This window comes from Lepidochelys kempii, chromosome 2, assembly GCF_965140265.1.
Source record: "Lepidochelys kempii isolate rLepKem1 chromosome 2, rLepKem1.hap2, whole genome shotgun sequence".
NCBI classification, from domain to species: domain Eukaryota; kingdom Metazoa; phylum Chordata; order Testudines; family Cheloniidae; genus Lepidochelys; species Lepidochelys kempii.
The window spans coordinates 37,194,531-37,207,688 of NC_133257.1; the positions used below are offsets into that span (position 1 = coordinate 37,194,531).

At 40.1% G+C, this 13,158-nt stretch overlaps 1 protein-coding gene across 3 annotated transcripts in view; it reads right to left on the minus strand.

Moving 5' to 3' along the window:
- Positions 1–12,056: 12,056 nt before the first annotated feature.
- Positions 12,057–13,158, minus strand: part of ATP6V1C1 (ATPase H+ transporting V1 subunit C1) — a 39,771-nt gene continuing 38,669 nt past the window's right edge. For all 3 annotated transcript variants that reach the window (XM_073330400.1, XM_073330399.1, XM_073330401.1), the window contains one exon: positions 12,057–12,838. In XM_073330400.1, coding sequence (XP_073186501.1) covers positions 12,743–12,838 — 96 coding nt within the window. In that variant the 3' untranslated portion in view covers positions 12,057–12,742. The remainder of the gene's footprint in view (positions 12,839–13,158) is intronic.

Below are 13,158 nucleotides of genomic sequence, written 5' to 3' on the forward strand. Positions count from 1 at the left end.
TTCTGAATCTCCTGAGTTTGTAATGGTTTGGGGAGAACTACAACATCCCCGTAATTCTTTAACTCAAATTTCTGATTCACACTTTCAACCTTACCATTATCTTAATGTAGTTTGGGAATTTCTTTAAGTTTTAATTAAAAGTGTAATACACAAACACTGAGCAAGACATCTAAAAAGAATGTGACCATACAATTTTTAAATTATTAGAATAGATGTCACGTAATCCTTAACAGCTGACTTACAGCACTACAGCAGCAGAAGGCTGCCAAAAAGTAGTGGCGAATCTGGCCCTAATTTGCAATTGACTTATTGGTTTACAGAGTTGTGTTAGTGAGACTGGCACTATGTGCAGGAGGAGCAAAGAGAGCCAAGACCACAAGTCCCAGTGGCTCTGCATTTTAAGGGCTCCCTCCTGCACGTCTGCCTCCAGCAGTGCTCCTGCAATACGCAGAAGAACCCAGAGAGCAGTGCGGTATGGAGCTTTCCAAGCACTGATGCCCATGCTAGTGTACAGCCACAGGATCTTTAAAGAGTAATGACATTTGGACAAGATAATCTACTAGTGACGTGTCCAGTGTCTCTCATACCATTGAGTCATTACAACCATATTTTGCATACAAATTAGCTCTAAAGAAGTGTAGTGATTGGTTGAGTTCTAATGTCACAATTGGCACACTTGAGAATTATCTGAGCCTCTCAGACTGATTTTTTTTTTAAATAGGCTAAAAATATTCCCGTGGTTTCTGTGACTCTGTCCTCTTCTGATTCTCCAGCAACCTCTCTAATTGCATCTTCCCAGGATCCTCCTCATCTCCCCTCCAGCTTTCTGTGGGGTTTCCATAGGGCTTATTGATCTTGATCCCTTTCTCTTCTTCCTCTACACCTTATCTCTGGGTAATTGGCAAACACAAATTCAACTACTCAGGATATCAACCTCTACTCTAGACCTGCCCTCTTCTGTCCAAAGTAAAATCTAGGTCTCTCTCTCTCTCTGACACCTCCCTGTGGACATCTAGCAGCCAGCTCAAGCTCAACATGGCTAAAACCTTAACCTTGTCTCCATGCCCCAACCCCAAAAGACCTTTACCTCTCTCACCCCAACCTCTCTCTATCACTGTGGACAATACCACCATTCCACCTATCTCCTGGGCCCATAAGTTGGGCATCATCTTTGACTCAGACCTCTGTAGGTTCTCACACTGAAGTTATATCTAAATCTTGCTGATTCCTTCAGCATGACATCTGAGATATGATCTTTCCTATCCATCCATGCAGCTAAAACTCTTTCAGGTTCTCATCCTCTCATGTCTTAATTACTGCAATATCCTTTTCTTTGGGCTTGACAGATGCCATCTTGTGCTGCTCACATCCATTCAGAATGCTGCTGCAAAGATCATTTTCCTAGCCCCTTGTTTTGACCTTGTCACCTCTCCCTTCACTGGTTCCCCTTTCTCTATTGCATCGACCATAAGCTATTCCCACCTTACCTATCATCTTGATAGTGAATGAGAGATGTCAGCTCTTGATTCTGATCAACCCATGACTCCAGCCTCCATTGCCAACTTGTTAAATTTTCAAACTTTCTCCCATGCTACCCCTCACACTTAGGAGAAGCTTTACACAAACATCTGTAAAGCTTCATTCAAATTTCTCCTTTTCTGTGATACTTACAAAAAACACTTACCAGTTAAGCTGCCAGTGTGCTGTATCACTGCCTATCATGCTGGCCAATATTGTTTCATTATCTTGTACTCCCTCCGCCTGCCTGTATCCATTTGTTGTCTCTCATCTTAGACTATAAATTCCTCGGGGCAGGGATTGTCTTTGTGTTCTGTGTTTGTACAACACCTAGCACAATGGAATCCTCGTTCGTGACCAGGGCTCCTACACAATATGGTAATACAATTAAGCAATTAGATACAATAAATTAGATTAATTACAACCTAGTTTTTTCAAATATAGTCTATGCAGAAGATTTCAGTTAACTGCATTTTAACTATATGGAAAGTGTGAAGTGTATGTGTTGTTCTGTTCAGATCATTTGGAACAGACTGACAGATGTTGTATGTATTAAAGGAGTTGGTTTTAATTAATTTTAACCTAAACTAAGATTTATGTGTAAATTATCAATATTTATTTTGTTCCCAAAGTACCACCGCAAATTTTGGGAAAGTATTTTTTTTTTCAACAAAACAAAGACATTGAATCCCTGTTTTTAAATAAAAGATGGAATTATGGAGTCATAACTGACACCTCAATAACACCACTGAACTGCAAAATGTATAACACTGCCACGTGCGTACCATCTCCAGTCAAACATAACACTGTTTTGAATGAGCAAATATAACAATCCCTAATTCAATGTTTTGTGAAATCACTTGAAACAGTAATAGCGTATTCTAAAAGGTGAATCCTTCGGACATGAGTGTGCTGTGGGGTGCCTTCTATTTACATTTCAAACTTTAAAGGTAACAATTTGTAAATCAGAACTCTAGTTTTTCTTGAGCAACAAGTATCAATTGTCACAGCAACGAATACTCCTTTCTGGATGGTTAGAGGGAAAAATAGCCTGCACAAAATTTAGTAGAAGAGTAATTTTTATAAAATTGATCTTGTGTTCTTGAAACATCAAATAATTAGGGAAACAAAGCTGTAAAAAGAAAAGGAGTACTTGTGGCACCTTAGAGACTAAGTACTCCTTTTCTTTTTGCATATATAGACTAACATGGCTGTTACTCTGAAAGCTGTAAAGTATCAATTTAATTCAAATAATTTAACCAGTTACATACCCAATTAATGCTTCATCCTGAAATTATTTGAAAATAGCACTGGAGTACCCTCTAGTGTTTTAAAAGCAAAGATTCTGTTCCTGAGATTTAAGTATCTTAAAACAGTAAGTGAACCAAATTGCTGCTTCTTTTTACTTAATGGAGAACACTGAAACAGGTGGGTTTATTTTTACCGCTACACAGTACAAGTATTAGCCTTCTTTCTGTGTAGACTTGTTCAAAAGAACATGTAAGGTATATATTAGCTCTTAAAAACAAAAAACTCTTTTGGGTTGCACAATAGGTTTGCCAAACAATTAACTGTTCAGAAGCAACTTGTGACCAGAAAGAGGAGACACCTGTTTACAAAACATAGGCAGTCTGATCAGGAAAGACACTAAACCATGTGATTTAAGGTACCAGTTATACTGCACAAATAGTGAAAACTCCTAGGCGAGCATAGGCCAGAATTTATTGTGACAAACCATTTTACCAATATGATTATTATTCTCCATTGTTCAAAATTACATGTTTACAAATGGGGAAAGGGGAAACTTAAATGGAGATAAAATATTTGCAAATTTGACAAGTTCTAATCACCAACGTCTGAGGAATCCCTATCTCAGTAAAATATGTAAAATGAGTCCCTTATGTTTAGGCTTTGTCCCAAAGAATTATCCCCAGAATCCTCATTTTGCCTTGTGCATAGGAGTGTGACCATGGTACACAGGAATTAGTCACATGAGGTGAGAATTAGTAAAATATCATTTTGAAGACCCACTCAAACTCCTGTATGGGTGCAGGAAAGGTTCAGTTTCTAATTGTTTGAGGAAACAACAGACTTTCTATCAGAAACAAAGGAGGAAAATCTGTGTAGCTGGAGTAGGGAGACAGGTGGCTTCACACTATGTAATAAGTAACATCTCCCTTGCAGCTCTACCTTTTCTATGATTCTATATAGAAGAGTCCACTGCGTGGTCTTCATGTGATATTAGGTATTTTCTAAATAGAACTTCCTTGGGGGGCCTTAGCATCTGAAAGGAAATGTACTGTTTCTTTCAATCCATAGTAGGAAGGCAGATGGAAAGGAGGCTGCAGAAGCTTCTACAGAAAGTGTCTAGTGAAGTTCAGGGAAGAATGAACAGTAGCCGCTGGTGGCATGTTGGGCTCAGGGCCAGCTCTAGGTTTTTTGCCGCCCCAAGTGCAAAAAAAAAAAAGAAAAAAAAAAGGGTGGCCGGAATGCCCCCCCCTGGAATTGTGCCGCCCCAAGCACGTGCTTGCTTTGCTGGTGCCTACAGCCAGTCCTGGTTGGGCTATGGTTGCCAACCCTTCAGGACTGCCCTGGAGTCTCCAGGAATTAGAAATTAATCTTTCATTAAAGATTGTGACATGTGATATCTCTAGGAATATGTTTAACCAAAATTTGGCAACCTGATGAATTGTTCTTCATGTCCACTGAAGGTAGGACAAAAAATGAGCATAACTTACAGCAAGGAGATTTAGGTTAGATCAGAGGAGGGCAAACTACAGCATGTGGGCCACATCCAGCCCGCGGGACCCTCCTGCCCGGCCCCTGAGCTCCTGGCTAGGGAGGCTGGCCCCCAGCTCCTTCCTTGCTATTCCCCCTCCCCTGCAGCCTCAGCTCACTGCACCACTGGCGCAGTGCTCTGGGCGGCGGGGCTGTGAGCTCCTGGGGCAGCGCAGCTCAGAGCCCGGCCTGACCCGGTGCTCTGTGCTGCGCGGTGTGTGACTGGCTCCAGCCGGGCGGTGCGGCTGTAGCACTGCCAGCCACTGGTGCTCCAGGCAGCGCGGTAAGGGGGCAGGGAGGGTTGGATAGGGGGCAGGGGAGTTCTGGGGTGGTGGTCAGGAGTGTGGATAGGGGTCAGGGTGGTCAGAGGGCGGGGAACAGGGGTACTGGGGGAGCAGTCAGGAAGGAGGGGGGATTGAATGGGGCAGTGAGAAGGGGTGGCTGGATGGGGCAAGGGTTCCGGGGGGGCAATCAGGAAGGAGGGGGGGGTTGGATGGGTCAGGGGTCCCGGGGACGCCCCCATCAAGGAACAGGGGGGGAGGGCCTGTCAGGGGGCGAGAAGCGGGAGGGGGGCGGGCCACGCCTGGCTGTCTGGGGAGGCACAGCATCTGCTAAGTGGCCCTCCATAGAATTTCTGAAACCCGATGCAGCCCTCAGGCCAAAAAGTTTGCCTGCTCCTGGGTTAGACATTAGGAAAAACTTTATCAGGGTAGTTAACTTCTAGCATAGGCTTCCAAGGGAGATTGTGGAATCCCAATAATTGGAGGTTTTTAAGAACAGGTTGGACAAACTCCTGTCAGGGATGCTGTAGGCTGACTTTGTCCTGCCTCAGCACAGGGGGCTGCAGGCATTAAAGATTAATCTTTTTAATTGAAGATGGCCATGTGATGAAACCTCCAGGAATACATCCAACCAAAATTGGCAACCCTAAACACCATCCTCTTTATAACAGCCCTTAGCATATTTGAAGACTTACCAGGTTTCCTACCACCACCCAGTCTTCTTTGTCAACACTAAACATGCCTAGTTTTTTTAACCCTTCCTCAGGTCAGGTTTTCTGAAACTTTTATCATTTTTGTTGTTCTTCTCTGGACTGTCTCTTCCAATTTATCCATATTGTTCCTAAAGTGTGGCACCCAGAATTGGACACAGTTCTCCATCTGAGGCCTTACCGTGTTAAGTAGAGCATAACAAATTACCTCCTGAATCTTACATACAGCACTCCTGTTAATACAACCCAGAATATTAGCCTTCCCACACAATTGCATCACATTGTTGACTCATTCAATGCGAACCACTATAACCCCTAGACCCTTCTTACTATTCTTTCTTTTGCAGCCGGATAGCTTACAGTTTTGCCTCTAATAGTGTCTCCTGGAGAAACTGCCAGCTTTCCTGAACTCCACTGTGCATTAGATTTTCTTTCCCTGGGACCTTATGTACTAGTTCTCTGAGGCCTGGTCTACATTAGAAAATTAAGTCTGCTTAACTAATCGCTCAGAATATGAAAAATTCACACCTGTGAGTGGCATAGTTAACCAGACCTATCTTCCAGTGTAGACAGCACCAGGCTGACAGAAAAATTCTTCTGTCGACCTAGCTACCAGGCCTCTCAGGGAGGTCAATTACCTCTGCCAACAAGAGAAGTCCCTCCCGTCGGCATAGATAGTATCTATGCCAAAGCACTGTGCCGCTGTAGTGTTTTAAGTATATACATACCCCAAGTTTGTTATGGTCTGCTTTTCAAAAATCCACTGTCCTCATTCTGCAGCTCTCATTCCTTCCTTTCCTTAGAATCATGAAATCTTTTCATTTTCATTCAATTGCCTTCCACCTTCAGATTCACAACCAATTCCTCCCTGTTGGTCAGAATCAAGCCAGAAATGGCTGTCCCCCTCGTTACTTTCTCCACTTTCTGAAACAAAAGAGTTGTTCCTAATATATTCCAAAAACTTACTGGAAATTGTGTGTTTTGCCCTATTTTTCCAACAGAAGTATACATAAGATTAAAGCAGTCGGCCTGACCCCCAAGACAATTAAAGTCAATAATGATTGTATTGAAAGGAAAGGAATTGGATCTAACTAGTTTTATTCAAATGTTCCACTTTTTTTTTTTTGGATTATTCTGGATACTAATAGTGCAACCATATAAATCCCTGGTGTGGCTCCACCTTGAATGCTGTGTTCAGTTCTGTTTACTCTATCTCAAAATAGGATATAGGAGAACTGGAAAAGATTCAAAGCAAGGCAACAACGATCAAAGGTATAGAACCGATTCCACGTGAGGAGAGACTACAAAGATTAGGGCTGTTCCACGTAGAAAAAAAAATGACTAAGGGGGATATGATAGAGGCTTATAAAATCATATATGGTATGCAAAAAGTGTATCACACAGTAACAAAAATCAGTGGTCACTCACAATTATTAGGCAGTAGGTTTAATATAAAGAGGAAGTACTTTTTCCAGACAACTAACTTGTGGAACTCATTGCCATGTGATAGGATGTTTTGGTGGCCAAAAATATAACTGGGTTCAAGAAGAACAGGTCCATGAATGGCCCCATGCTCAGGGTGATGCTAAACCTCTGTCAGAAGCCAACATTGGAAGACTGGGTGGATCACTCCATAGTCTCTGTTCTGTGTGCTTCCACTGAAGGCTACTGTCAAATACAGGATACTAGCCAAGATGGACCATGGTCTGACCCAGTAGGGCAGTTCTTATATTATCCTACAAGGTACTGAGCCCCTTCAACTTTCCTTGGTGATCTATCAGCACCTGAACTTTGCAGGCTTCCCCATCTATGTCATTAGTTCATTGAGGCCTTAAACTGAATGGCATATAATTAGGGCATCATATGTGGGTTCAGCTATTTGTACTGCAAGGAGTACTTGGAGGCCAGAGTCAGAGACCAAGACCCATTGAGCAAGGCACTGCATATTTTATTGGTGGGGTGTGTGTGTGTAATTTGTATTAAGTTTTTGTAGCAGATAAACACCTGTTGTCTCAGTAGGTATCAACCAAATAAATCAAGCTTGTCCTGTTTATTGTCTCCATTAGGGGGCAATGACAGACTTATAAGTCAGTACATGAAACTATATTCCATCTCCTTAGGTATATGCTCTGTTCTTGATGAGTGTCAATTTGACTCACTTTAAGAATTAAATCTAGAGTATTGTGTTGCTGATTCCTCACAACATGTAAGGAAAAAAGATGTGTACTTTTAATAAATCTCAGTTCTTGCAAAATATAAGTGCTGCCCAAGTCATTCAGTCCATAATATGCGAATGCTTCCCAATGATCCAAGGTTAGAACAGGAGTCTCTAATCAGAAGTGTCCTCCCAGGTCTACCCCTCAAGGAAATAGATGAAGTACAAGTCAATGAATGGTCTATATTTAAACTACTAAGCAGAACAGAAGAAAGGAAAACGTATCTTTAGAACTTTTCAAGCCCTTTGACTACATCTTAATGAACAGGAAAACAGTTGCAAAGGAGAAAGTTACGAGTTTAATGTCTTGATCATACTCTAAAAGACTGACTCACGTGTCATCATGGGCTACTGGTCACTAGATTTCTCATTGGGGGAGCACTCCTTGGGGTGAGTCCTTGAATGTGCCAAGAGTGCTCAAATCCAGTATTTCCTCTCAATAAGGCTCCTGAGTAACACCTCCATGGCATCAAACTAGAGATCAAAAATTCAGTGATTGGACATATCACCATGTACTCTATGTTCACTGTCTTCTTTCTTTGTCAACTCATTTTCACCTTATTTGCTCTGAGCTCTTTTATATGCCTCATCACCATTTACTCACCTTCAGTACACAAATGGAGCAAGGTCTATTGTCATTGCTTGCATAACTTAGATCCTTCACAAGGGTTCTTTTTTGCCTCACTTCCCCAGGACCTTGTGCTATTTACCTATACCCAACATCTGTTCTTATCCAGTCTTAATTCTACCCTTTTATCTTTCCTACTCCCCTATGATCCATCATTTCTTCTGCTATCATGGTCTCTTCTCCGCTTGCTCTAAAACCATCTACAGTTCATTACTGTTTGATTTCCCACTCCTTCCACATTCTTGCCCCCATCACTGAAACTTGCATCTCATCTCTCACTCAGCCTCATAGCTATGTTGGTCTCTCCGCTCACTCCACACTGAACAGTGACCTAGTCAGCTTGCTTTTAATTCATGCTGCTCTGTGCTCTGAAGTATTGACTCACCCAGCTCTGCTTTCCCCCTTTGGGAGGGGTTGTCTTCCATCCTCCCAGTTCTCTCTTTCACTCTTTCCAGTACACTACTTGCCTCCTTAGAACCCTCCAGCTCTCCTCCACTTCAGATGGTCTGGAAAATGGCCACTGCAACTTTTGTTTTTCCATTCCTTATATTCTTTTCTAAATAATTTAATTAGGAAACTATTTTATCTATCATAGGGTTTTCTACAGTATCAATCACCATTTTACTTAAGTCCTTGGATTCTTTCTTATATGGATTTTTAAATACATTACAATTGTTGATACTTTTGCTGTGCAGTGTCACTAACTATTCTTGCCTTTCCCTAAAATTTTGCCCATCGATATGAAAGTCATCCCATGTTTCAGTTTTTCTCATTAGCTCGGTTACCCATTAGGCTGTTACTAGTTCTTCTTTCTAGAATTCCCATGCGGTTTACAAGCCAGTATATATACTTGGGTCATTAATATGCTGTCTACTTCAAAAAAAATTCTGCCTTACTTTGCAGTATGCATGCAAAAATCTGAGTTAAGTAATAACTTTCCCCTTCTTACATGTTTTAAATCCAGTTTAAAAGAAGGCCTGCCCATTCTGAACTCAAGGTTGGCTTCCCTAACCCTTCCATGTAGAAAAGAGACCATCTAATCCAACCTCTCTTCTCAATGCAGAAAGCATTCCGCTTCATGTATCCAAAATCTTCCTCTGCACTAGTGGCACATTCATCTTCTGGTGTCCCATACTGGTCTTTTTCTTTCTTTCTTTGTGGTTCAAACTAGAAGTATCCAAGATTGCTTGAGTTGACTCTGGAGATCTAGGAGAACAGAACCTAGGACCTTTAGTATTACACAGTATTCAACTCATGCTATTTGTTCCCAGTGTTGTTTGGGTAATGATTAGAAGAAATTAGCATTTAACATATACTGCCTATGCAGGATGCTGCACCCTAGCTGTCTCAGAGTAGGTTCTTTAACAGTAAAGTTAGTTTACATTAAGATATTACACAGTAAAATTAATTTTGCCTGGACATTCCATACTTAAGGTACCTCAGGTTCAGATGCTACTTATATTAGCATGCACGAATTCAAGACATATACAGTAGTAGGTACCGTACAATAGGGATTTACAGTCTTAACTTTAAACTACACTGCTTTTGCCAGTTTCTCAACTGTAAAGTTTTTTTTTAAATTGAAAACAGTTTTAAGATAGTGCAAAACTTAGCACTTCAAACACTTTTCATTCTCAATGCCTTCCTAAAATTGTTAGTTCTGTTACCAAATATTTGAAGTGTACTTGTTCTGTATGTTGTGGATGTATCTAAGATATGTAATATGGATGTTTAAAGACCGATCTTTCGCTTATCTTTGCAGTCAAGTTCAGAACTCCACATTTGTCCCTGTAACACTTGATGACAAGTATATAATACAATGATCTGCACAAGCCTGTGCAAGTTTCCTTGTAAGCAATAAATTTCATTTAATCTTGGTCTTCCCTAGCATTACACAGATTTTGAGAAAGAAACAAAGCTTGACTACCTACTGTTTAACCTTTCTTTGTTCAAGTGGATAGTAGGGTCTGTATGTACAAATAAGATTCAATTTTTACTTGAATGCTCTTATTCTAGGGGATAGAGTTGGAGGCAAGGAAGTCTGAGTTCCTATATATCCAACCTAGTCTCTTATTAGGAAAGTCCCAAAGCCCTTTGTTCTAAGAATGCCAGCCAGTATACTAATCCTTACTGCCAAACACCTTCATGCCTTTTCCCATGCTACCTCTATGCTCACAATATCCTGCAAAGTCCAAGCTTCAAAGCCACTCTCTCTCCCCTCCCTACACCCACAATCTTTCCATAAGGATTCACTTCTTCCATACTGGCTGCAAGTGAGACAATAGCTATTTAAGAGAATTACTTCCATTTCCTGCTGATTTGTTACCACCACTTGTTGCATCTTATCTAAAACTAAACTGCAAGCTCTTCGGGGCAGGGATCATCTCTTTGTTGGTACTGTAAAGTGCCAAATACTTGCATGCAATAATATATGAAAGTAGTAACCAAGCCCTGCTCTAGATGATATGAAAGGTAGGGCAAGAGATGAGGCAGAAAGTCTCCATTTTAACAAGAAACCCTCTGCTTTCCCCTCCACTACAATACAATTGCCTCCCCTCTCACTGCTTTATCTATTCCACACCTTCAAGTCGCATCTTAACACCTTTCCCCTTTGTCAGTGCACATTAAAATCAAGACGGGAAATAGTCACGAGGTCTAGGAAATAAATTTCTTATTTATTTGTGTCCAGCTCAGGTGCCCATAATTCAAGAAGGACATTGATAAACTGACACGAGATCAAAGAAGAGTCAGGAGAATGATTAAAGAATTAGAAAAAACATCCCTTTTAGTGACTGAGCTCTTTGAGTCTATCTGTTCAATTTAACAAAGAGAAGGCTAAGGAGTGACTTGATTCTGGTCTATAAGTACCTACACGATGAACAAATATTTAATAATATGTTCTTCAAGCTATCAGAGAAAGGACTAACATGATTCAAGGGCTGAAAGTTGAAGCTAGACAAATTCAGACTGGAAATAAGCCATAAGTTTTTAAATGATGAGAGTAATTAGTCATTGGAACAATTTACTAAGTGATGGAGTCTCTATCACTGGCAATTTTAAAATCAAGATTAGATGTTTTTCTAAAAGATCTGCTCTAGGAATTATTTTGGGGGGAAGTTTTCTGGTCTGCACCATACAGGAGTTCAAACTGGACCACAATAGTCCCTTCTGGGCTTAGAATCTATGAATGATTTTGTTTTGGAGTTTTGCTACTTTAGCTCAGAACTCCTTCTAAGTTCTTATACACAAGCACGTCCTTCCTTTAAATGGGCCGGGAGTTTCAATGAAAGCTGCTGCCAAGTCTGTCAGACATATGCCTGCAAGAGTGTTTATACTAAGCAATTAGAAGTCACACTACTGATCTTCCTTGAGCCTTTCAACATTGCTTAGATCCCGATTACAGGGGAAACAACTGACTAGGGGGAAACAGTTCCAAAAGACTACAACACTCCAGAGAGGCACTGATTTACCAAACATTATTTCAAAGCTCAGGACTTGTCCGGATGACTACAATAAGCTTTAGTGTTATAAATCCAGTACTTGGAATCCATCAGTGTTGAAGTAGTGAGTGAAGATACAGTTTCAAATGCAAATGTCTTGAGAACAGTTACTAGAAATGTTAATAAACTCTTTCCGACAAGAATTAAAAGGATGCTGTCTTGTGTGATGAGGATATAGGGTAAGTAGCAGCTCTTTCTCTAGAATTTTGCATGCTACGTTATAAAAGAGTAGCCACCGTTGCAAATAAGTGAAAACAGAGTAATACATATATATAAGTAGAAATACTGACTAGGCCCAGGGCGTAAGAAGCCTCTCTCTCTCCCACTTCTCCAGAGAGTAAGGCCATGACTGTCTCCTTAAGAGAAGTTGTGTACGTATATTCACACATGGAACTTTAAATTATAGAAATAAAATCTGCTCCAGTATTTCTCACAACAATGCAGATGTTTATTTTAGTTTACCTCGCATCAAATATTTATGTTAAACTGAAAACTTCATTTTTATATGGTCAGATACAGCATATATCACATCTTTACATTACCTGTATTCATGTTTGGCTGGAGATTTTTACAGTTCTATGCATCAGAATAAGACAGACCATACATTTGCACAGGTATTTTTATTTTCTCCGACAGTGCTTATGGATTATAATTTAAAATATTCTGAAAGCACAGACTGTATATCAATCTCACATACTTTACATCACAATTCAACAACGTTAACATCTGTATCTACTAAATACAGAGAACAAAATGGCATGTTTACACTATCTTCCTTTGTAAACAAGGTCTTTATGAACAATGGTAAATGAAATTAATGCAATCACCATATGAAAGAGGAATTATCCTTTTCTTTAAATAAATGACTGTTTATAAATACTTTCATTCTCTCAATATACATTTACAGACTTGATTGATTAAAAGCAGTAATACCTACATTTTTCTTTAAAAGAAAATGCCAAGAGATGGACCACCATGGGGAAAATTCACCTAAGTAAAGGGAGTAAGAAGCAAGCATAGGATTAACAGAGTTAAAAGTATCATTGTACTTCAACCTCACTTCTGTTTGTTTACACCAACACTATCAGAGGATTGTCAGGATAAGAAAAGGTTTACTTGAAGTCCAGCAAATTGCAATCAATCTTGTAATACACATATGGGTAGTACTCCTGTTGACTGAGGTTTAAGCCTGGAATATCCATAGTTGCCTGTGAAAAAGTTTTTAAAAAAAATTACTAAACATTTTACAATATAATTTGTCAGTATCCCATTCAGGAGATTACATGACATAGTCAAACATTTAAGATGCACAAAAGTCATGCCATGTTTTGTCTGGTAATGTAAACGTTAAGGGAAGAAAAGGATAATATGCCATCAGGCTTCTCAAAATGGAGTAAGATGAATAGAGGAAAAAAGATCCTTCCTCACAAAATATTGGTAGGTTAGCATCAGTAATACATGCCATATTTTCATATGAAATGACATTTGGCTTTGTTACCATAATATAACTATATGGAGCAAAAATGTA